Source organism: Gopherus evgoodei, chromosome 7 (genome assembly GCF_007399415.2).
Source record: "Gopherus evgoodei ecotype Sinaloan lineage chromosome 7, rGopEvg1_v1.p, whole genome shotgun sequence".
Lineage (NCBI taxonomy): Eukaryota > Metazoa > Chordata > Testudines > Testudinidae > Gopherus > Gopherus evgoodei.
The window spans coordinates 23,136,405-23,161,749 of record NC_044328.1 but is presented as its reverse complement, the minus strand read 5'-3'; the positions used below and the strand labels follow the sequence as shown (position 1 = coordinate 23,161,749).

Below are 25,345 nucleotides of genomic sequence, written 5' to 3'. Positions count from 1 at the left end.
CTGCATCACATTGGTAGTTCATAAGCATCCTGTGATCAACCCATATATCCAGGTCTTTTTCCTCCTCTGTCACATAAGTCCCTGGTTTACACCAAAAATTTTTGTTGTTAGTCTCTAAGAGTGTGACTTTACACTTCTAAATTTTGTCCTATTTCTATTACTCCAGTTTTCAAGGTCCTCCAGATCTTCTCGTATGATATTGCAGTCCCCCTCTTTATTGGCTATGTCTCCCAATTTTGTGTCGTCCTCACATTTTATTAGCAGAGTTGCACTTTTTATGCCAAGGTCACTAATAAAAATGTTAAATGAGATTGTTCCCAAGAACGATCCCTGAGGAATTCCACTAGTAATCTCTCTCCAGCCTAACAGTTGACCTTTTCAGTTGTAGTTTCCCCTTTAACCAGTTTCTTATTCACCTTTCAGTTCTCATATTAATCCCCATCGTCTCCAATTTAGCTAATAATTTCCCATGTGGAACTGTATGAAATGCCTCACTGAAATCCAGATAGATTAGATCTACTGCATTTCCTTCTTCTAAAAATATTCGGTATCTTCTCAAAACAGGAGAGATTAGATCTGGCACAATCTACCTTTTATAAAACCATGTTGTTTTTTACCCATAATTACTGTTTACCTTTATGTCCTTAACTACTTTCTCTTTCAAAATTTGTTCCACGACCTTGCATACAATTGAGATCAAACTAACAAGCCTGTGGTTTTGAGGATCACCCTTTTCCCCTTTCTTAAAAATAGGAACTGTATTGGCAATTCTCCAGTCATAGGGTATGACCCCCCCAAGTCTATAGATTTATTAAAGATCCTTGCTATTAAGATTGCAATTTCATGTGTCAGTTCCTTTAATATTCTTGGATGGAGATGATCTGGGCCTCCTGTTTTAGTCCCATTCAGCTGTTTGAGTTTGACTTCCACCACTGATTTGGCAATTTCTACTTCTATATCCTTGTTTCACCTAGTCACTCTGGTATCATCCCATGTTGAGCCATGCTAGATTCTCTTTAATCTTCACCCCATCCTCTGTGTTTAGCGGTCTCCTGAGTCTCATTCCAGTGCCTTAATCATAAGATCATTTTCCTGCACTTGAGTGGAGTTAACGCCTATTTTAACCTGAGAACATAACAGTAGAACCAGGCTCAATATGTGAGGGTTGAGAGGGCAGTTAATAGATTAAGAGAATAGCAGGTAAATCCATAAAAAACAGACATGTCTTTTCTTTTCAAGCTGGCTAATGACTTTGTTACCCTTATACACAAATTCTCTCATTAGTCCACTCATGGCGAAATCTGCACCAAATGTTAATAGAGCTCAAATACACATTGGGCCACCTTTTAGCTTTAGGAGGAAAATCATGTCTCCTTGCCTTTATTTCAGCTACCATGGAGGGAGCCCTCGCAGTGGAACCAGGGGGGTTCTACTGTGGAAGAATGTATGTAGAATTCTGGGGGCCCATATTGGTGGGCCTCATTCTATGTGGTGAGGGTTCCCTGGTGTTCACTACTATGGTGGAGGCTGAGAGAAGAGCACTGCTTCAGCCATCTAATGCTTCCACCAATTAGCTCTGCTTCACCACCAGCATATCTGGGCAGTGTCCAGCTCAGCTACTTAGGCTGCACATTGATATGGGATTGCATGGCTGTATCTGAGGGCAAAATAGGGTCCACTATTCTGAGCTGTCCTGTATTTCTGTGTTTGTTTTCCTTCTGTTCATTGACGCTAGACACCAATTCTTCCAGGCTTCTTTTGACTGCTTGATTTCTGTTTGCATTCCCCCCTTTTAATTGGATTGTTACAGATTCTATTTTAATTTCTTACTGTTTACTTATCTCTCCACCAGACACCCTACCATATATCTATATGCCTATGTTCAGTACAGGTACCATAGCTCTTTTTCATATCCTGTCATAAACATACAGCTAAGTGTAGCATAAAATCCCTCTTTACCCTGTAAAAGGTTAATCCCTCCTTTATGTGTAAAGGGTTAAGAAGCTGAAATAACCTGGTTAGCACCTGACCAAAAGGACCAATAAGAGGAGAAGATACTTTTAAATCTGTGGGGGAAGATTTTTGTTTTGGGTTTCTTTGTTCTCTCTGGATCAGCGAGGAACCAGGGCAGGGAAAATAGATCTCCCAAATCCATATCTGAACTAAGCATCTAATATTACAAAAATAGTAAGTAATAGCAAGAAAATGCGTTAAATTATCTTTTGTTTTAGCTTGTGAATTTTCCCTGTACTAAGAGGGAGGTTTATCCCTGTTTTTGTAACTTTAAAGTTTTGCCTAGAGGGAAAATCCTCTGTGTTTTAAATCTAATTACCCTGTAAATTATCTTCCATCCTGATTTTATAAAGGTGCTTCTTTTACTTTTTCTTTATAATAAAATTCTGTTTTTAAGAATAATTGGGTTTTTAGTGTCCTAAAAACCTAAGGGTCTGGTCTGTGCTCACCTTGGTCACACTCAAGCTTTCCCAGGAAAGGGGGTGAAGGGGCTTGGGGGGGATATTTTGGGGAAACAGGAACTCCAAGTGATTCTTTTCCTGAATCTTTGTCTAACTCACTTGGTGGTGGCAGCAGTACCCATCCAAGGACAAGGAAGGATTTGTGCCTTGGGGAAGTTTTTAACCTAAGCTGGTAGAAATAAGCTTAGGGGGTCTTTCATACGGGTCCCCACATCTGTATCCCAAAGTTCAGAGTGGAGAGGGAACTCTAACATAGCCACACCTTTTCTCATCATATAAATACTTCTTTTCTCTCTACTTGCTTCATTAGCTCCTTTTTTTGGTCTATCCAGGTTATACTTTAAAGCATTGCAGTCAAAGTCTCATTTTAACTCTCTCTTTTTAGCCTGCAGCCTACTTAACTTTTATTTCCTGGAGTGTTTACGTGTTTGTCAGTTATACAGACCTGTACCACTGAGCAATGAGGGGGTATGTAGAACTGTAGTAAAAGCATTGCATTGACAGGTGGATTCTGTTTACAATATTTCAGGAATAGGAACTACAAAAGAGCTCTTTCTCTTCCTTCACCTGTATGTAGCTATGTAAAGGATAGACCACATTTTAGAGACTTTGCAAAGTACAGAGAAATGATACTATAGCTAGAGGTGCTCCATATCCTAAAAAGGGGGCATGGCTGGGTGGTGTGGGGCAGAAGTGTAATAAGAACCTTGACTTTCTTCTCTGCCTCCCCCCATGCCAACATGGGAGCCATCCCATTTTATATCAATTAAGATTTATTTTTAGCACCAATCCAGAGCCTGTATGGGGATTTTTAGAGCTGTTCTCTTTGACAAGCATAATACTGTTAGTATTTTTGGAGAGAAAAATGCCCATTAAATTATGTTGCATGCAGATGGCTATTTTATTTTTTGACATTGTAATATGAATCTAAGTAATCTGACTGTGTAGGTAGAGCATTAACTCAGGGCTCATGTTCTCTCTCAGATATTTTCTTCACTGATGTCCATCCTGGACACGTAGGGATTCTAAATACTTTGTAACCAGCTTGAGTGTTTAGATAGAGGAGTCTGAGACCACTAAGATAAGTGACTATTAAGGCTTTTCGTGAACAAAGTTCATATTAACTTGTTAAGTGGAGCACAACTGCAGATTGCTACATGGAGAAGGATAGAATGGTGTAGATTAAAAAGTATTTGGGGAATAATAAAAAGTCTAGGATTAAAATTGCTAAACCCTTTGTGCACAGTAAACTTGGAGGCTTCAGTAACCTAAAACTGTATCATTATGTCTGTGCAATGATTCAAATGTTCAAACTATGAGGACCAACTGACTCAGCCAAAGAAATGGAAAGCACAAAAGAGGAAATCTGTGATCATCATCTATCTTTTAGGGAACTAACACTAAGTAACAAGCAGAGAAGGACACTTAAATTACCCAAGAGAAATCAAGGATCTGGTTACACAGAAGAGAAATCCTAAATACTTTTTTATGTACACTGTGGGTCTGATCATGCCAACATGCAGCTGAAGGGCAATGATCCATCCCCCTGTTAACTTCTTACCTTGAATATGGAATAATAATCCTGATAAAATCTGAACTATACTACCTCATCCTCCTTCACATCCCTCTTTAAGGCTCTCGTTAGCCATGAGGGCTGCAGAACCCAATCTGTTGATTTTGGCTAAACAGACCAGCTATTCCACTTGTCCTTTTTTCCTTCTCCTACCGCAAATCTAAAGACACAAAAAATAAGTACAATATACATAACTAACTTAACAGTGCCAATTCTTTTCCATGTTCGTTGCTCGTCATGTTGTATCTCCATGTCCTACCCTTTGTCTGTGTCTTTAGACTAGAAGCCCTTAAGGGTAGGGATTGTCTCGTTTCTGTGTTTGTACGGCATCCAGCACAACAGGGCCTCAAAACTGATCAGGAGCTTTGACGACTACCCTAATATAAATATTTACTATAACTACTACCTCTGCATCATGTTAAATAGCGGCGGCTGTTATTAATTAATTTCTCTACTTTGCAGTATGGAGTTGGGGGTGCAAATGTTATAAAATGGCACCTGGGCTGCACATCTCATTTTAAGACTAGGGGTTTCAGTTGCTCATGAGCTACTGCTGCTCTAGCTCTGCTACTTCGAGCCACTGAATCCTTCTTTTCACTCTCCCATCCAGCCTCTATTTTCATTGCATTTTTTACAGAAGTGCAAAGTTTGCTGAAAAGTAGAAATAGCCTTAACAGCCATAGGGTTCTGTCCCCTGTTCTCTTAGAATTCAGTGAGGATTTTGCCATTGATTTCAATGGAAAGAAGCATCTGGCCGTTATGTTTTAATATTTCATTCTTCCTTGAACTTATTGTGTGTTGAAATATTCTGCCAAGTCACCTTAATAAGGATTATGTTGTCAGATCCTATTTCCTACTAACACACAACTTTTTTTTTCCTATCCCAGGAGAGAATGCGGACAGTAAATTGGAATCCTCCAGGCAACAGATGTCAAAGAACCAGTCAGAACATTATGAGATAATAATTCCCTACATTTTGAATGGAGAACAATGGAAACCAATAAATAGCATTGATTCAAAGGTTAGTTTTCATTTTGCTAACTATTGTAGTACAACATTATGCAACAACTGAAAGACCTTACATGAAAAAAAATGACTATACTTCACCACTAAAATGTCTGCCAGCTAGATATGATTATTTACCTAATTTGAATGAAATCTTTAAAAAAAAAAGTAAGATCTTTGAGTGGTTAAAATGAACTCTTGCCTCAGTTCAAAGTGACATTTTTATTTTTTATAGCAAAAAGGTAAATTTCAAGAAACATAACTACAGTATTCTGAGAGAGGTTAACATTAATTGCTTGAAATCTGTTGACAAGTTTTGACAAACGTTTGTGGGTTTTTTGTTCTTCAGATAGGAATCTGGGAAAGAAAGCACAGGGATGACTTTGGAAGGGAAGGAGTTTGAAAGGTCACTTAGAGAAATGGAAGATTTTAGGAAGGTTAGGGAAGATATTTTTGTAAAAGACAAGGCTGGGCTTAATAAAAAGTCAGTGTATGCAACTGACTATATTCTACTTTTATGCACCCGCTCTCTCACAAATCCTGGGATCATTCACCCCGGAGTAACTTAGAACATATATGTAGGTACTCTGTGACAAGGACTGCTCCCTGTAGCTTACAGTAATGTTGCTTGTTAGGGCTAGTTCAAGACATTGCATATCGCCCATAGAGGGGTTTGTGCCTAGTCATGCTGCTCAAGGAGCAATCAAGGGAATGAATTCTGACTGAGTCACAGTTTGCTCCCTGCTTTCCTGCTTGCTTCAGGGGGGAAATAATCTGCAACTGGCTGTAACCAGTTAGATTGCTTCCCCCTTAGAGGTGGCTCAGATCTGGTGGTCAGCACTGTAGAGGAAGGTGGAGACAAGCCACTGCCTATTTCCAGTCCCACCCACATTTCACCCGGCACATGGAGGAGGAGGACCACCCCCACTGAGCTTTCTCTCGCCTCTCATGCACACATTGGTGATGCAGGTGGACTGCACAAATGAGTAAAAAGAACATTTTATGCCTGTTAGTTTTCTTCATGGGCATATAGATCAAGTGCCCAACTTGCTCCCTAACTTTTGCATGCAAATTTTTGTTTTGTTCCAATTCACTTTTTGAATTATTCCAAAAGTCATGTATAAAAAATCATGTGTAAAATGAAACAGAAGCTTAGCAAAAAAAAAGTAGAGTTGTACTATAATTTAAAAACCTTTTACAGGAAATCGTATTAAATTACCATAAGTGCTCTCCTTTTGAGGGACACTGCTTTTGAGTTGTGCTAACTAGCAATTGACAGACATGGATGTGAAGAGATTTTAAAGCAATGGATGAGACTTCTTTTAAAAAATTTCATATTTAAATTTTTCTTCCTTTTTTTTTTCAAATTGGAAAGAGAGAATAGTCATATCTTTTTTGAATTTGAATTTCTGTCCTGCCAAGACTGATGTTGTTGTGAATCTATAAAAACATGAAATATTATGAGAGAGAAACTGGGATGGCTTTGTCCTAAATGTATGTGCAAGTCTATTTTTAGAACATTTAATTGGAAACAGACATTCTCCTTGTAGAGTACTTCAGGCTGCTGTAGTTTTCTGAAAGGGTTACAATGGAGTACCTTTTATGTGAGTATTGATAATGATTTATATCATTAATTCGTTTCCCAGATTTGCTTGCAGTGTAAGATGAACATTAGAAAAGATTTGTGGTTTGGTAGAGAGATCCATTTGCTGTGTCAGCACTTCTTAAAAATATTTCTCTTCCATGGAAACTGTTATAAATTAAATACATAAGTGCAGATCAAGCTGTGGGAAGAACAACAATGTTATACTGGTTGAGGGAGAAAAATTATGAATAGCTTTTCATGTTATTGATCAAAAGCAGGAAAGTTAAACAATGTGTTGGGAGTTAAATAAGATCCTTTGTTCTTTACCTCTTTTGAAAGCGTGCCACCATTTTTGTTTTGTTTTACTGTATATTCTTAGCGAGAGGTAACCAGGGGAGTTACACTGTAGTAGAAAATATAGAAAGGTAAACAATTCAGTCATTATATGTGTGTAATGCTGAAGTATTAGTTGCTTGGGTATGTACTTCAAAATAGATAATTACAATCTGCTGTGTTCACCCAGGCAATAATCTACTTTTATTTCAAAAACTTCAAGGTAAGTTGATCCTGCTTATCACTTTTATGGGAGAGCATCAAATTAAACACAGAGAATTGTGTTGGTCATTCAGTAGATCACACTAGCTCTGCCCCCTTAAGGCAAGATTCTCTTCTCAGTTATTCCAGTGCTTGATGGAGATATGCCTGATTTACATTGGAGTATCTGAGATCAGAATCTGGTCCTGAATTAATACTGAAGCAGTGTCTTATGCAAGGGGCCACCCATGCAGAATAACCAGTAGAACTGGGTGATAGCGCCCAGTCTTGCTTAACTAAAATCAGTTACGTTGTCATTGACGACAGTGGGACTGGGACTCAAACTCTCAACAAAAAAAAATTGTTAACCTTCTTAATTGCAGCCTATTCTTTATAAATATAACTGACACATGAGCTTTCAAGGATACCTAACAATATGGGAAATTCAGGGGGAAATTACAAGCCATTTTCAAGCAAGAAGGGATTAAAAAAAGTGGTAGAAGAAAAAACCAAAATTTCATATCGGGATCATTTGAAATGACCTGTAATTCAAAATTAATTTTGTGATTTTTTTTCAAACTGTGCAGAAACAAAGTGAGACTTTTATAATGGAAGTTGGAACATTAATATGGAAAATGATACTGCTTCTCTGAAATATATATATTTTATACATATCTATCCACACCCACAAACTAACTTATCACTTTATATTTAAACAAATAACCGAGGCATCTTTGACATAAGTTACAGAGGGACGTATATCTGTGATTGAGAATATGCAACTCTCTATATTTGTGATTGTTAGAGAGCCCCAATATTGTATGCAGTATTGTTGTAGCTGTGTTAGTCCCAAGATATTAGAGAGACAAGGTGGGTGCGGTAATCTCTTTTATTGGACCAACTTCTGAAGTTGGTCCAATAAAAGATGTTACCTGACCCACCTTGTCTCTCTAAAGATTCACAAGGCATTTTTGGGTAAGAGTAGAACTGTTAGCCACAGTGTTCTGACTAACCTCCAGTCTGGGTATTTAATTCTGCCCAACTATTCCTTTCTTAGTTTTAAGTAGATATAGTATATTTTTTCTTGTGCTGCCCTAGGAAACAATCCTGCAAACACTTACTCCCAGGGGTAATGTCTATTATTGTGAGTAATCCAGTTGTCTCCAGTGGAACTACTTATGAGTAAGGTTATTCATGTGTGTGCTTGGAGATTCAGGGCCCTAAACAGTTATGTGGCATTGCTGTGTGCTTTTAAGCAGCTGCCACATTACACAGAGATATGGCTGCTTTTTAGTATTGGGAGAAATTATTCCTCTATATGTGTGCATTGAAGAAGGTGCTGATAGTGGTATTATATTTTAAGGCTGAATTCCAACTTCCATTCTAACTCTCCCTTTTTACTTGTTCATAACTTTCCCTAACAAATCCATTTTAGTGCTGACATTTTCCATGCTTGGTCTCAGCCCAAAGGTGTTAGCAAAATCATTTCAGAGGCTTTTGTGTTATTCAAGTGAGAAAGAAATACTCTCTCCTCAGTTGCTCCAGGCTGAATTTTCACTTCAAATCTGTTTTGAGACTTAAAAGTCAAGCCAATTTTGATGAAAGTTGGGCCAATAACTTTATAGTGCACAGTAGGAGTTTTAAAATAAGAACTTTAAGGGACCATTTGCTTGGCCTCAACCTTCAGTCCTACACTTGGTGTAAAAACACCCTACTGGTAAGTCTGTAAGCCAGATCACTGAATCACAAGGAATTTAGAAAGTCAAGTAATGATGTCTGAGTTAAAAATGGCTGTAATTGGAACTGGGGCCAGAGCCATGGTCAGGAGCCTGCCAAGCCTATCATTTCCACAGGGGAGAGAAATGCCCGGCCATCCTCAGGCTAGTTTACTAGCTCTGCTGCTGAAGCAAGTGGAGCATGTAAATCTCCAAAGCCAGTAAGATGCAAGTGGGTGGTGGGAAGGAAAAAGTCTTAACTAATGGGAACAGAATGGATGTAAAGAAGGCAAAGTGTGTGCACAGGTAGCACTGTGAGCGGTTCTTCATGGTTTTGTTCGTATGAGTACTCCACATCAGGATGTGCATACACTCGCCTTCTGGATTGGAGATATTTTTTTTTGTCAGCAGAGTCCATGGGTCTACACCTGTGCCCAGTATATCCTCCGACTCTGGTATGAGGGTATAGAGCAGTGGTTCTTAACCTGCTGCCCAATCAGCACACAGCTTCTGCCCCTGTGACAACCTCAGGGCTGTATAGGTAGTATTGGATGCGGCCCATATAACAGGTTGGGAACCATTGGTATAGAGGGATGGGCTGACCCCTGCCTCTGCAGCTCAAGACAGAGTGTTGTGGTGTCTGCTAGCTAGCTACACAGCTTACTTTGTTTTATTATTTTATTTCTTAGTATTCCTTTCTGTTTAGTTTTATTGCTTTGTTTTGTTTTTTAGCAGAAGTTATGCTTTTGGGGGCCTTCCCCCTCCATTTCTGTGCGGTCAGGTCCTCCTTGCCCTTGGTCCATGTTTGGTTTGCAGCCTTTCCTGCACAGGTTATGCCAAAATCTCTGGGTTTAATAGCGTGTCTTCTTCCCTTAGTGACAGGCATTCCAGCTGTCTCGGAGAGTCTCACATCCCATCTAAGTTCCAACTACAAGGCCAGATTTACAAAGCTGAGGGAAGATAGACTTAAGCCCCTCCTTATGGAATGTTCCCTAAGACCTGCTGGGTCCATCATCACCCAACTCTCTGGTATGTTGGCCTCAGCCACTCATAGTACTCTGATGATTTCTTCAGCCCTGGTAAGCAGAGGCCATGGGGCAGCTTCAGATACCTCAAAGCCTTCTAAAAGGAAAAGACCCAATTTCCCAGAGGGAGACTCTAAAAGAAGGGGAAAAAAACACTTCTGGAGTTCTTCAAGGTGTTTTGTCCCTACGGGTGATCAACCACCCGCTCATCCCTTCTGTTCCAGAGTCCTTGCCTGTGCACTTTGTGTTTGAGAAGGAACTGGAGCGGCACTGGGTCTGCTCCTCGCCATATACCCGCATACCAACATGAAAATGTGTAGGCGTAGGTGTGGACCTGTGGATCCTGATGACAAAAAATCTGAGTTCATGAGAGCATGCTCATCCCAACTTTGAGTATGGATAGGGACAGAACATCTTGAATTCCAGTTACCGTAGTATTAGTAGTTACCGTAGTATTCGTTAATAACTTCTCGCACATCCTACAGGACTACACCACAGAGATGCACATATGGCTAATGCTACTGGCTGTGGACAAAATACAAATGGGAGGGTGTGAAAAAAGGCATAGCCAGGCCGACATCTTCACACTGCCATAGTACGTGCAAATCACTGTCCAGAGCAGAGATGCAAGAACATGTTCCCTGCAACATGTTATGCTGTCCCAGTGTAGAATCATTCCCTCTGCCGACAGGCTTTCAGTTAGCAAGCAGATACCTGCTGGCGCGCCTGGCTTTATCATTTGGCCAGAATTTGGTTCAGTTCTTAAAGCACTTTGGGATCCTTGGAGCTGAAAGGCACTGTGCACATATGTAATATGATTAAGTGTGCATATGAACACATGAACTAGTCCCCATGTCTTACTAAATGAGCATAGACCTTGAATATATACTCTTCAAAATGTGAGCTATTTCCGCCCCCCAATTTTGTGGCATAGCATGTGAGGCGTTCAAATGCTGATTTTCCCTTTCTCATTCTTTTTATGGCATTCATAAGGCACCCCATTGGCATTTTGGGGAACAGGCATATGTGAAGACTGCAACAGGAGCAAGGGCCAGATTTACAAATGTATTTAGGTTCTAGTGGGATTTATATAACTGCCTAAGTAGGCTGGTTGCCTAATTCCCATTGGTGTCAGAATGGAAGGCAATGGGAGTTAAGTGCTTGGCTTGCTTAGGTGCTTTCGTAAATCTCACTATGTGTCTATTTAAATCTTTTTTTGTACCCAAATACCTTTGTAAATCTGCCCCCTAGTCTTTAGAGGTGGAATATTGGACTACTCCACATGTATTTTCCCTAATGTCCTCCTTGGAGAAAAGTTCCTCCTTCCTGTAGTGTTTTTATATGGTCCCATGACACCTTTCTGTTAACTTTTCACACTCAAACTTTCTTTAAGATGAGACTTTCAACTGTCAGTGCCTGTTTTCCTGTCAAGTGGCTATGGTTTGTCTTCATTACTGTTAATCCGCGTAAGCCTCACTGCTGTTTCAAGCGGCTCTGATATATTAACATAATCTGTCAACATAGGGAGCATCCATGGATGTAGAGAAAATAGTTTGTAACACTGTAATTTGGGACACACACAAATGATAAGAGAGAAATTGGTCCCTGGTTTCTTAATAAATGATGTGAGTGATCATAAATAGCTAGACACATGTAACAAACAAGCTTCAATAGACTATGAACCTAATTCTGCCTGCTTTAGGCACAATGAGTATTACCGTTTTGAGTAGTGCCAGTGATTTCAGTGAATAGAAGAAACTACTTAGTGTGCTTAAGGTTGGGAAAATTGGACTAATAATTGGAAGGAGGAAGTTCAGTGAGTCTCCACAGGTGGAGTTTCTGTCCTCTCTATGGTATGTTGAGGGGTTGACTCTGCAACACAGCAGGCAGAGGTGAGACCCCCCAAACACATTGACATCATGAAATCTGCAGGAAGATCCTTTGGATCGTGGAATCCAGGCAGAAGGCATGGTCATTTGTGTGGATCCCCACTGTCTCCACACAGCTTCTTACAGTGACCAATATAGTTCTAAAACTCTTTGCTCAAAATGGGGTGGGGGAGTCAGCAGATATATTTGGAGATACATCAGAAACATTTTCAATAGAAAAGAAATGGACAAAAAATGTGTGTGGGCCCCACACTACAAGAAGGATGTGGAAAAACTGGAAAGAGTCCAGCAGAGGGCAACAAAAATGATTAGGGGGCTGGAGCACATGACTTATGAGGAGAGGCTGAGGGAACTGGGATTGTTTAGTCTGCAAAAAAGAAGGATGAGGGGGGATTTTATAGCTGCTTTCAACTACCTGAAAGGGGGTTTCAAAGAGGATGGATCTAGACCAGTGGTTCCCAAACTTTAACAACCTGTGAACCCCTTTCACCATAATGTCAAGTCTCGCGAACCCCCTCCTAAAAATGAATATTCCCAGGGATTTTCTCTTTTATCTGAGTATAAATTATAAAAGCAGTGATCTTGGAAATATAAAATTTGTTTTTATGACATGCTTATTACACACTATTATTAATTATTATTTATCATTACATTATTTTTATTACATTTTGAAAATGACAGCACTCTTCAAAGATCTTACTTTCGTAGCTTGTATCACTTTGAATAAGCCTATTATAAGATGAGGCTCCTATGTTTCATCAAGAAGTATCAGATGTGAAACAGCATGAAGGTATATAAGAAGCCAGCTCAAAGAGTTCCTCTTACACGAGCATTCAGGTCTTGAGCAGTTCAGGTAAACAATGCACGTTACAGCAAAGCTTAAATTTGTTCTTCATAATTTTAAAAACAATACTTGCTGCCCATTTAATTTTAAAAACAGCAAAAAATAGTCACCTCCCTTTCCATTTCTTATAAGGAGTCTTGAAGTTTAAATCTCTTCAGTGTGATACAGATGCTTGCTTTGATCTGCTTAATTCTTGGAAGTCCAGGGGCTCCGGGCTGCTGGTCCTGTGTGCCCGGGGTCCCTAGGGATAGCTCTGTCTGCCATCAGGGAACTTTTTCCTGAGAATCCCCTGTAACATTTCGTGAACCCCCAAGGGATCTAGACTGTTCTCAGTGGTAGCAGATGACAGAACAAGGAGTAATGGTCTCAAGTTGCAGTGAGGGAGGTTTAGGTTGGATATTAGGAGAAACTTTTTCACTAGGAGGGTGGTGAAGCACTGGAATGGGTTACCTAGGGAGGTGGTGGAATCTCCTTCCTTAGAGGTTTTTAAGGTCAGGCTTTACAAAGCCCTGACTGGGATGATTTAATTGGGGATTGGTCCTGCTTTGAGCAGGGGGTTGGACTAGATGACCACCTGAGGTCCCTTCCAACCCTAATATTCTATGATTCTATACTTTCACTAACATATCTTCTCTAGAGCTTTATTAAAAATAGAGACTCTTCTAACTCTATTAGAATGCTGTAGTGTGATTATGACTCCAGTACTGCTGACTGGAAAATCCAAATATAGTAAAAATTCATTATGACTAGAAAAAGTGATTTTGTGTGCCGTTAAAACTGCCTAACCAAGTTTTAAACTCTCAAGGACAGATCCTTAGCTGGTATAAACCAGTGTAGCTCCATTATCTCGAGCTGATTTACACCAGTTGAAGATATGGCCCTCAAACTTGAAAAACAAAATCTGGAAGAATTAAAAAAATACTTGGAAATCATAAAAATTGAGTTTCATTTCTCATAGCAACTTTCTTATGTTTTTTCCTGGTGTTATATTATACTTGAACACAAACTCCAGCTCCAAACTGCCATGATTAAGACCAGCTATAAATATGTAGTTAAGCCACATTTCTTCTATTCTTTAACTGTATTAGGGTCACAGCTCAATAGGTTGTGCATGTAAATTGGCAAGGATATCATAATTTTCTATTGCTTAGTGTATATTGCACTTGATTGAGTTTAGGAAGAAATAGTTTTTGTATTTCTCCTTGCCTCAGTCATTCAGTTCTTTATAAATTACTCTGATTAACACATACTACACTCTTGATGATCTGCATGTAATCAGGATAACCTTGAATGTAATTAATAGTTGTCAGAGGATGTGATGCTATTTCACAGGTTGAGTTTCAGGTTGAGGTTTGAGTTAAAAAGTTGAGTTGTCCTTTTTGCCTGCTTCAGTGTGCGTTGCTACTGTGAGGGCCCAATCCATTGCCTGTAGAAATGAATGGGAAATTGTCCACTGACAGAAATGGTAGCTCAACGGGGCCCCAGTGGAGGGTTCAGGGAGGAATGGGCAATAACACTGATGTGGAGGAATGTAGGTAAACAGTTCACAATAATTATGCAAGGTGATCCCAAATCAGAGAAACTCTGAATTTTTATGTGTTATAATGACCATTAATTTAGGGTTTGATCCTACAAACCCATCCTTACAGGAGAAGTCCCTCTGAAGTTTTTCATACAGCGTGTAGCCCTCCTGCAAGAGATAATTGTTTTCATTTGCTTCAGAAGAGCTGTGAAAGAAGATGATCTGCCCCTTTTAAGGGCAAGAGGCTTTTTTGTCAGTCAGCCCTGTTCAGTTAGCCCCACTATGCTTCACCTGGACAGGCTATGGGACTTAAAAGGAAGAAAGCCCAGCAGAAGCGAGTGGCAAGGGTAGCAGAGAGTGGTTGGGCTCCTGTAGGAGATCCTGAAACACAAGGAGAGAAAAGACTTCAGCTATGTACTGGTGGAAGTGGCCTGGCAAGGAAGGGAAAATCTCCAGGCAGGAGGATCTAGGAGTGGCTGACTGGAGAAGGACGTGCACTAGCTAATGACAGAGGCCAGCTTTGCAGGGGGTTGGGCACAGAGCCTGGCTGAGCTGAAGAATCACTTGCTGCTACATTTTGTTTTATTGGACTGTATCAGGTGGACTCTATTACCCTGGAAGTGGTTTAACATTCTCAGAAAACTTAACTGGAGAGTCAAATCACTGCTACGACATAAGCAGGTCACAAGGGGACAAAAGGGAAATTGAGGCAGAGCTGCAGAAACATCCCATTCTGTCATAAGGTGGTGGTCTGGGACTGTGTTGTACAAGCCTCATGCTGCTCCTTCTCAGGTAAAGTAATTTACAAAGCTTAGACTTAGAGTTGTGTCAATGGGGTTTATGCAGCTAAATCTAAGCAACTCTTTGAAAACTTAGGGGACAGTGTTCCCATCTGTGATGTTGCATACTGTATAGGAGATGCCAGTTAATAGGATATCTGAGCTTTTAGCAATTATGTTCTAGAAGATAATAATAAGGTGATAAATAACAGTCACCATGGATATGTCAAGAAAAAATCATTTAAACCAACCTGATAGCTTTCTTTGACAGGGTAACAAGCCTTGTGGATGGGGGGAAAGCAGTAGATGTGGTATATCTTGACTTATTAGTAAAGCTTTTGATACTATCTCGCATGACTTTCTCAAAAACAAACTAGAGAAATGCAACCTAGATGAAGCTACTATAAGATGGATGCAAAACTGGTTGGAAAACTGTTCCCACAGAGTAGTTATCAGTGGTTCACTGTCATACTGGAAAGGCATAATGAGAGAGGCTGGGCTGGGTTTGTCCTGTACATGCCCTGATGAGGAGAGTTTTGCCTGGCCCTGTTTTAAGCCATGAGGACACATTTTCAGCCTCATAACTATGTGCTCAGTGCATCATGAGCCTTCCAAAGACACCTGACATGACAAACTTTACATTGGATACCACACAATCATTTTATAAGGATGAACATGGAGTGTAGGGTGTTCCCCCAAGGTACAGAGAGTCACAGCAATATAATGTTATATTACTTTATAATAATACAATGTTATATTACTTTGCATTTATCAACACTGAATTTCATCTTCTGTTTTGTTGCCCAGTCATCCAGTTTTGAGAGATCCCTTTGTAACTCTTCACATTCTGCTTTGGACTTAACTATCCTGAGTAATTTTGTATCAACTGCAGATTTTGCCACCTCATTGTTTACCCCTTTTTCCAGATTGTTTATGAATATGTTGAACAGCACTGATCCCAGTACAAATCCCTGGGGGACACCACTATTTACCTCTCTCCATTCTGAAAATTGATCATTTATTCCTGCTAGAATGAACCCTAAGAAAACTGAAAATAAGTATTTACTTAATTTTGTATGTGTGCTTAATTTTTTTTATTTACAGCAAAGGTTGTTCCTTTAAAAACTTGGCTCTCGTATTTGTAGCATTCCACATATTTAGTAGAGGAAATGTAATAATGATTATATTAAGTTACCAAGACAATTGACTTTTTTAAAGGTAATCACTCTGCTTTCCTTTTAACATTTATGTTGGAATACCAGCCATTTTAATTAAATAACATTCATTACAGTCTACTAAACCCTGTTACAGAATGTACCCCTGTATTTGCACCTTATACACTACTACAATAACCTTTGTACAAAGTATGCCTTGTAAGGTATTATTTGGAAACTCATAATTTGCTTATCAGTATCATCCTGATAAAATGTGTGTGGTTACATTGTATGTGAAGTTATAAGATTTTGCTGTAAGGTGTTATTAACACATGTTCCAAAATGAGATTGGCGCACAGGTCAGTCTCAAACAACGGAATGTATGGTCTGCTTAGTTTGCATTTAAGCAGTAAACAGAGTCATCAAGCAGGAAGGAAAACGATGGAAACTCAAACAGGTGAGTAAAAAGCTGCAGGGAACATACTTCCCCATTGACATATTGTCTCCTGGTACCCAGCTGGAAATATTTTTCAAGAAGGGTACTGAAACTATAAAAAAGGCAAATACCCCACGGTATCCTGCCCCTCCCCATCCATGGCATTCTCTATACCTGAAGCAACAAAGGAAGCCTTCATTGGATTCTGGAAAAAGGGGTCCTGACCTTAGAGGGTTTGGTCAGTAAGACTGCTGAAAGAATATGGTGAGAAACTTTGCCTAAATCTGTTATAGTTTAAGTTAGGCACCAGTAGCATTTTAACTTTATTTTCTTGTAACCATTTCTGATTTTTATGCCTCATTACCTGTATTCACTTAAAATGTATCTCTTTTTAGTTAATAAACTTGTATTATTTTATCTAATCCAGTGGGTTTAAATTGAAGTCTTCAGGAAACTCCATTTGGGGTGGTAAGTTGTCTATTAAAGAAATAACTGACTTTATATAAACTTTGTATTGTCCAGGACAGGGTGGGGCAATACAGGACATATTTTTCTGGGGGAAAACCTAAGCTTGGGAGTGTGATGGGGTCACCCTGCAGTATAACCAAGATTAGTGGAGTTATGGTGTGGCTGGGTAGCAGCAGCACAGAAACAGACATAGCTGGGAGTGACCTGCATGCAGGAGGCTGTTTGTGAGCAATCCAGCTGGAGGCTACAGTAGCACTACATTGTAAAGGGGATCCCAGGTTAAAGGGCAGGAGTGACACAGGTACTCATTAGTTTGGATTGTAACCTGCTATGTCTCAAACCCATATTTACAAATCAAGTAAAAGCTACTTATGTCCCATAATGAAAGTGAGTCATATCAAACTTCAGAACTAACAGGGGAGCCAGTTTGGCCTAGTGGATAGAGCAGTGGACTGGATGCTCTTCCTGGTTTTGCCACTGGCCTTTCGGGTGACCATGCTTTTTCTGCCTCAGTTTCTCCTCTGTAAAATGTGATAATGACACTGGATCTTCTTTGCAAGGCATTTTGATATCTACTGATTAAAAGCGTAATATGAGTAAAAAGTGCTCAATGCAGTACTTCCCATATTAAACTGCAAAAAATGGCATCCTTTAGTACCTACGTGCTAGGATCCTCTTAGATATATCAAACTAGGGAATGTTGGACTTGAGTTCTTGGATTGGAAATGTCAGAGGACTATTAAGAAGTGCTGTTGGTAATTCAATAGGGGATGTTGTTTTCCATAAGCCAGTAGTGAACCGATGCCCCAGTTTCAGCTGGATATAGTGTTCATTTCCTGCCTCTAAACTGTTGGGGTACTGGGAGGTGTTAAAGTGTTGTTGGGTTTCATCCTAGAATATGGTGCAGTGTGTCAAGTTTGTAAAGTTCTGTGGGATGCTTAAGCTCTATATAAAAGGACCTTGTTATTAAAAGGCATTGCTGCTTCAATATACAGAAAATGGGGGACAGGGTTATATTAGATAATTTATCAGCCTCTTTGTCAGCATTTTGCAGTCCCCTGCAGGGTGAAAATCTCTTCCATAAGCATATGTCATGCTGAGAAGTTTGGCTGGATCTCAGTCCTACTTGGCCAGTGAAGGTTGGCAGTGGTATGATGGTCTTGGCCAACTCAGTTTTCCCACTGATCCTACTACCCTAGCTGAACCTGCCAGAGATTGTTGTATCTGATGGTGCTCCTCAGAGGTTATTTGTCACATTTGTTTCCTCTGACCCACCAACTATGAGGTAGCGTCTCAGACTTAGGGCCCAGAATCTGTTAATACATTCCTATGTAACATGATGTAGTCTAATGTGATGTTCTTTAATGTGAATTTTCAGACTGGTATTAAAAAAAACCCAAATCATATTTTCCATCATAAAGGGAAAAAGTAATTTTGATCTTATTTAGGAATACAGTTAATGCCTGTAACCCAGTAACCCTTTAACATCATATTAAAAGCTTCAGCTAATTTGCTGCAATTTTGTTGTATTATAGTGTGTGTGTGTAAAATGCTTGTACTGAGACATTTTCATATTGAATTAATTTAGCCCATTCTTGGCTATTTCTTTCTCGTAACAGACTCTGGAAGCGTAAAGTATGAATTTCGATGCTGGAAAGTAAAGTCTTATTTTATTCCAGCTGTGAAAATGTGATCTTTCCTCTATAGGCAAAAAGGAATGTCTCCTATGTTCATATGCTTTCATGATAACATACTTTTAGTGCGTGGTAATAATAAAACACATGGGCTGCCTCTAGTAAAGATGAATACATTCTAACTGCTGTGTAAGGTTCTCTCCTGTAATAATAAACCTTAAAGGTGATGAGCGCCCTGAGCTCCATTGCTGCTGAGAGTAGTATACATCTCACAGAATCAGACCCTTATCTCATAGCATTCCACAGATTAAACTAAGTACAATGCAGCTTACTGTCTTTGAAGGATGAAGGGCTGAATTGAACCTGTAGCTTCAGTAAATCCAGCTATTGTAAATGTGATGTCTGTTTGATTTACAAGTACTATAAAATCATCCCTGCTTTCTGAGGGCAGTGTAACCAAAAACACGCAAAATATATGCAGTTAATGGCTTATTGAAGGCAGTAAGCTACAGTCAGTGGATGTGAATAAGGTTATTTTTAGAACAGAACCCTTATTTTATGAATTAATTGGGGACTGAGGAATTCATAAAATGTAACATCTGCAGTCCAAAGTACAATGGGTACGGAGCATACGTTGCAATATCATGCACTGCATCACTTTCTTATCATTCTTAAAACCACTTCAAAATGATTTCCAGTGCATTGAAGGCATCAGAATGTAAAAGGATGTCAACTTTATCTTCATCAGCAACATTTTTATGTAATTTTTTAAAATTTATTCTCTTCCCCCTGTGTTTGAAAGAGTTTTGTATAACTGGTTGTTTGCAATACTGGTGTTCATAAAATCAAGGCTTTACTATACTCTAATATCAGCACTAATATCAAGGCATTACCTATAAAGAGTTTTCAGACCGTGTTAGCAAATGGCACCTTTCTAGAGACTGTATTTGTTTATTTAGGTGTTTTGTTTGAAAGTAAGAGTCTTACCAAGAAAGATGCTGCTGACACATAGCTAGATCCCAGCTCACTTCAATAGTTTCATTGAAGTCAGTGGGACCATTTGCATAAATAAAGCAGGCAAGGATTTTAACCCTTAAGTTTGTAGACAAGTCTGACCTATGTTATAAAATGGCTTAAAACTCCATAATATAGTCTAGAATAGATCCTACTTTTGTGAGTCATTTTATAACACAATCTTGGTTGAGTATTTAAATGGTATTAAAACTTTTATACCGGAAACTGTTTTTGCAAAACTGATCTCCAGGAAGCTGCTAACGCAATTAGTAAACTTTTTAAATACATGGTTTAAAGGTGGTGGTGTTTCAGGTGTTGTGTGGTGCGGGGAGAGGGCATTGTTAATTGTATTCAATTTCTGCCTTGAAGAAATTCTAAGTCCCTTTTTTTTCTCTCCAAGGATGTAATTTCAGAATATAGTTAAGCTTTAAAAGCTCAAACTGTTCTAAATGCTATAGATTCTGTGAAGCAATGAAGCTTAGTGAACATAAAATATAGTAATAGAATACAAGTTAATAATAATAAAGACTTAGGCATTGTGGGTTTTTTATACTTTTGCCTTATTTCACTTGCAAAATCCTTTTTGCTACTTACTTCCATAGACTCCAATGCCTCATCAGCCCACACCATCACTGTTAATAATTTGCACCTTATTTCCAGTCTGAATTTTTCTAGTTTCAAATTGCAGCCACTGGATCATGTTACTTTTCTCTGCTAAATTGAAGAGCTTGTTATCAAACAGTTGTTCCCTAGGTAGGTATTTATGGACTGTAATCAAGTCATCCTCAAAGAGCTCCATCTATTTAGTTTATCATTATAAGGCAGTTTTTCTAATCCTTTAATTATTCTTGTAGCTCTTCCATGAACCGTCTCCGGTTTATTAACATCTTTCTTGAATTGTGGATTCCACACATGGACACAGTATTCCAGCAGCGGTCTCACCAATTGCAAATACAGAGGTAAAATAACCTCTCTACTCCTACTCCAGATTCTCCTCTTTATGTATCCCAGGCCTGTTTGGTGCTAGAGCCGCACTGGTGGCTCATGTTCACCTGATTATCCACTGCGACCCCCAAATATTTTTCAGAGCCACGGGTTCCCAGAATGGCTTCTCCCCGCATTGTGTAAGCATGGCCTACAGTCTTTGTTCCTAGATGTACAAATTTATATTTAGCCATATTAAAACACACACTTTGTTTGAGCCCAGTTTACCAAGCAATCCAGATCTTTCTATATCAGTGGCTTGTCCTCTTCATTATTTTTCACTCCCACGATTTTTGTGTCATCTGCAAACTTTACCAGTGATGATCTAATATTTTCTTTCATATCATTGATAAAAATGTTACATAGCATGGGGCCAAGAATTGATCCCTGTGGGACCCCACTAGAGACACACTCGCCTGATAGTTCCCTGTTTAAAGTTTCATTTTTGAGACCTATGATTTAGCCAGATTTTAATCCATTTAATGTGTGCCATGTTCGTTTTGGATATTTTTTAGATTTTTAAACAAAATGTCATGTGATAGCAAGTCAAATGCCTTACAGAAGTCTAAGCATATTACATCAACGCTATTACTTTTATAAACAAAACGTCTTATCTTTTTTTGGTGAGATTGCAAGTTAGTTTGACAGGATCTATTTTTCATAAACTCATATTGATTAGTGTTAATTATATTTCCCTCCTTTAATTCATTACTAATTGAGCCCTGCATCGCCTGATTTATTATCTTGCCCGGGATCATCCTGTTTACTTTTTTAAAATACTGGCACATTACCTTTCTTCAAGCCTTCTTGAATTTCCTCAGTGTTCTAAAATCAACATAAATGGTAGAATGAGCTCTTTTAGAACTCTTGGATGCAAGTTATCAGGCCCTGCAGATTTAAAAATGTCCAACTTTAATAGCTGCTGTTTTAATATCCTCCTAAGATACTAATGGAGTGGAAAGAGTGCTATCACCATATGATATGACTACATCATCTGTTTTTTTCCCCCAAATACACAACAGAAATACTAATGAACATGTCAAACAATATTAATGAACTGCTGTTTTTGCATTATTATTTATAATGCTATCATTTCCATCTATTAATGGATCAATATCATTGTTATGTTTTTTTTCTTCCTTGTATACTTAAAAAATCTTTTATTGTCCTTAACTCTGCTGGCCATAGATTTCTTCTTGTTCCTTTGCTTCCCTTATCTGTTTTCTACAATGCCTAGCTTCTGATTTATATTAGTTACTATCACCTTCTCCTTTCTTCCATTTTTGTTTAAAACTTCTATATTTTTGTTTTTATAGCTGCCTTTACTTTGCCTCTAAACCAGGTTGTTTTGTTAACCAATATCTTAAACTATGCTTAAACAGTTTTCTTAAACTATTCTCAATTTACTTTTCACTTTTTACAATTCCCTTTTTTTTTTTGCTTAAATTCTTCCTCCAAGCTGATCTGTCTGAACATTGTTTTCATCTTTGTGAAATTGGCCCTTTTAAAACACCAAATATATATAATATGAATCAATGCTCTGGACTGTATTCTGTTTGCATGTAATAAATGTGATCAAATTATGATCACTTGTACTTCAGTTATCATTAATTCTGTGATTAGTTTGTCTTTATTGGTCAACATGAGATCTAATATACAATAGATGGCAAATTGTACATTTAAACTTAATAAACCTTGAATTCTTAAAAGAACTTTTGATTTTGGGGAGAAATGTCACTTATTTCCTTGATTTCCTCCCACGATATTAACTTGGTCTTCATAAATGAGGAAGAAATAGGCTTTTACCTAGAGTAAAAAAAAAATCCATTTTCCTTTAATTTCCCAACCTATTGCCCTCCTCGAGTTTCAGATGAAGCCAGTGGAGTAGGTTCTTTAGATATAAGTAGATAACTTCTATTAAATCTAATATTGCTGATGGTTGTTTATATTCTTGTTTTAGGACACTACTACTATGGACAAGGGTACTACCAATATCCATTTTTAAACAAAATCCCAGGACTAGGACTCCATGTGATTGTGATATTTATACGTACAGTTGTTTTGCTTTTGCCAGTGTGTAAAACGTTAGAGAAGATGTGTCGGACTCCAACTTACAGAGGTTCTCTTCCAGATAGATGCTCGTAATATTGCTATTTGGTGGTGCTAATTATAGTCCTATTACTGATATTAATTGAATTCAAATGTACCCTTCACCACCTTGAGATGCGATTAGGCCAATCAGTGTATTATTGGCAGCATTTTCAAACAGGGTTTAAAGTTAGGCCGCCATATTTCTTGATGATCATGAGAGCTGTGAGTGGTTAATTTAATTTACATGGAATATATGGGCCCAAAGAGGCAAAGGTATTAACATGACCCTGTCACTGCCCAACATTAAACAGTTTTAAACAAGGTTTAGGGTTGGTATACAGAGACCTGAGCCTCTGCTTAGTACCATGGTAAACACACCATTAAAATCCTTTTAACCTTTTATTGAAGATACAGAACAGAAGGGGAAAAGGTTAAAGCATTTGTAATGTAAACTGTTAAGTAAAGCTTTCATTTTAACAACATCCCATGTTTCTTTTCTCACTAGCGGGACAGAGATTTTTAAAAAGAAAATCCCCAGCCCCACCCTGCTGATTTGACACTCTTTTAGATTGTATTAAAAATGGCAATAACTGACCTTTTTGGAGGGAAGGAAAGAAAAAGTTAGTTGAGATGGACCGGAGCTGCTGTTAAAGTCCAATCCTGTTTCCTAGAGGACAAAATAAGGCACATGCACACAAAAGCGGAAAGAAGAGAACGGCAAAGATAGAAAATGCAACTTCTCCCTCAGGTGCGTGTTGACTTTCACTTGCAATCTGCTACCTGGAAAAACATCAAACAGAGCTCACAGTTTTAACAACTGTTCCAAGACCTGGAAAACTTTTATATCAGGATTGGGCTATTTTAGGGTATTTCTTTTAGCTTCCTTTTCTGGTCACAGGCTCACAGATGTGTTGCAGAAGATGCAGTTTGGATTAGACAGAAGGAAAAAGGAGAGGCATAGGAAAGAGAAGAAGTAAGGTGGGAACCGGTAGGGGAAGGGGGAAGACAAACTCAACATCCCAGATGGTGTTCAGGATTTAGCTGGAGTTCGTGGAGGTGACAGTGCCATCTGGGTCCCTGTCTTTGGCCTGGTCTGGTCAGGACATTTCTCATGATTAGGAGGACAAAGGCTCAGCGATGTCACAGTGGATTCCAGGGCTCCAGGAGATGATGGGGGTGGCGGCCATGGCAGTAAAACTCGCTCCTTCCTGTTCTCTCATTTTTCAGTCAGCCAGTGTCTGTTTCTTTCCTAATTTCCCCCCAAATCCTTTATTTTAAGGACCTGAAAAAGAATGTGTGGAATGGCCTGGCCTCTTATTATCTGGTACCCCAATTAGGCCTAATATCCAAGGCACCAATTTTGGTTCACTGATTTCTAGTCCCACGATTATCTTATTCACCATGCATGATCTTAACATAGCCCCTGAGTTATATCAGTAGGCCTTTTTGTTTGGACTAATTCAGTCACCCAGCAACATTTATCTTTATATTTGACTGGAACTTTTTGTAAACTTTTATCTGCTTTCCCACAGTTGAGCTCACAACTAGGGTAAAGTTGTAGGCCCACTTAGTGCAAGTGTACAGTACCTCAAAAAGGCAGGCCCCTAAAGGGTATGTGAAGGACATAAATTTACACCGTGTAAAGGTCAAGCCTAGGAGTTTATTACACACAAAAGTGCTGGCGGAGTGTCACCTCTCTTATTAGGCTTAGAGACATTGTTAATTAACTGATTACAATAGAATATATAGATTTTTTCTTATGGGCGGGGGAAAGTGACAGGGTAGGCAGTTCCACACCCCGGGATAGGTTTTGCAGCAAGACAAGATAAGCACATTAGCCAATGGTTAATAGGTTATATAATGTTTTTGCTCATGGTTTTAAGTTAGCAAGTTAATATTTAATTAATACTTTAATAAAATTATTAGTATAAAATATATATATGTTGAATTTTGATTTGGGGTCCATAGGAATGGAGCAATTTCCTTGATTGTTTAACAGGTATATTTTTAGGGGTTAAAGCAAAGAAACAGTGAAAGTATATGACAATAAAGATTGGGTTTTTTTATGTTTTAAGGGAAGCATTGGTTCCTGGGAAGGGAGGTGGAAGGATGCCAAATCTTATACTGACATGTGCCAACTTTTTATAAACTCAGGGTTGGATCTGTGGGAAGAACATTTCCCTACAGAAGAGACTAACACAATAGGAACAGGGATTCTTTCTTCAATTTGCAACTTTAAGACAATGGCAAAACTGCCATTGATTTCATGGGTGCGAGATCAGCCCTTTATTTAGGTACCTAACTTCATCAACCAAAGTTGGACAATTCTTTTTCTTGTGAATCTGCGTGGGATCACAAGACCTTATGCAGCTGGGAACACAGACCACATTCTAAACTGGTGCAAATTGGCATAGCTCCATTGAAGTCAATGAAATTAAACTAACTTTAGCTGAGGTATCTGTCCCATCATCTTTCTTTGTGCATTGTAGCATTAAGTGCACATTGCATTTAATAAATAATATTAAGAATCTCTTCAAAGTTTGACAAATAAGAATGAGACAAAAGTTTTTACATTCATCAACCCAAAATAGCCTTAGCCACATTTCCTGCTTAAGGGGG

General features: G+C 38.8%; 1 protein-coding gene across 2 annotated transcripts in view; it reads left to right on the top strand.

Annotated features, from left to right (window-relative positions):
• Positions 1-25,345, top strand: part of ADAM12 (ADAM metallopeptidase domain 12) — a 328,083-nt gene that overhangs the window by 20,968 nt on the left and 281,770 nt on the right. For both annotated transcript variants that reach the window (XM_030570288.1, XM_030570289.1), the window contains exon 2: positions 4,935-5,068. In XM_030570288.1, the coding sequence (XP_030426148.1) occupies positions 4,935-5,068 (134 nt within the window). The remainder of the gene's footprint in view (positions 1-4,934; positions 5,069-25,345) is intronic.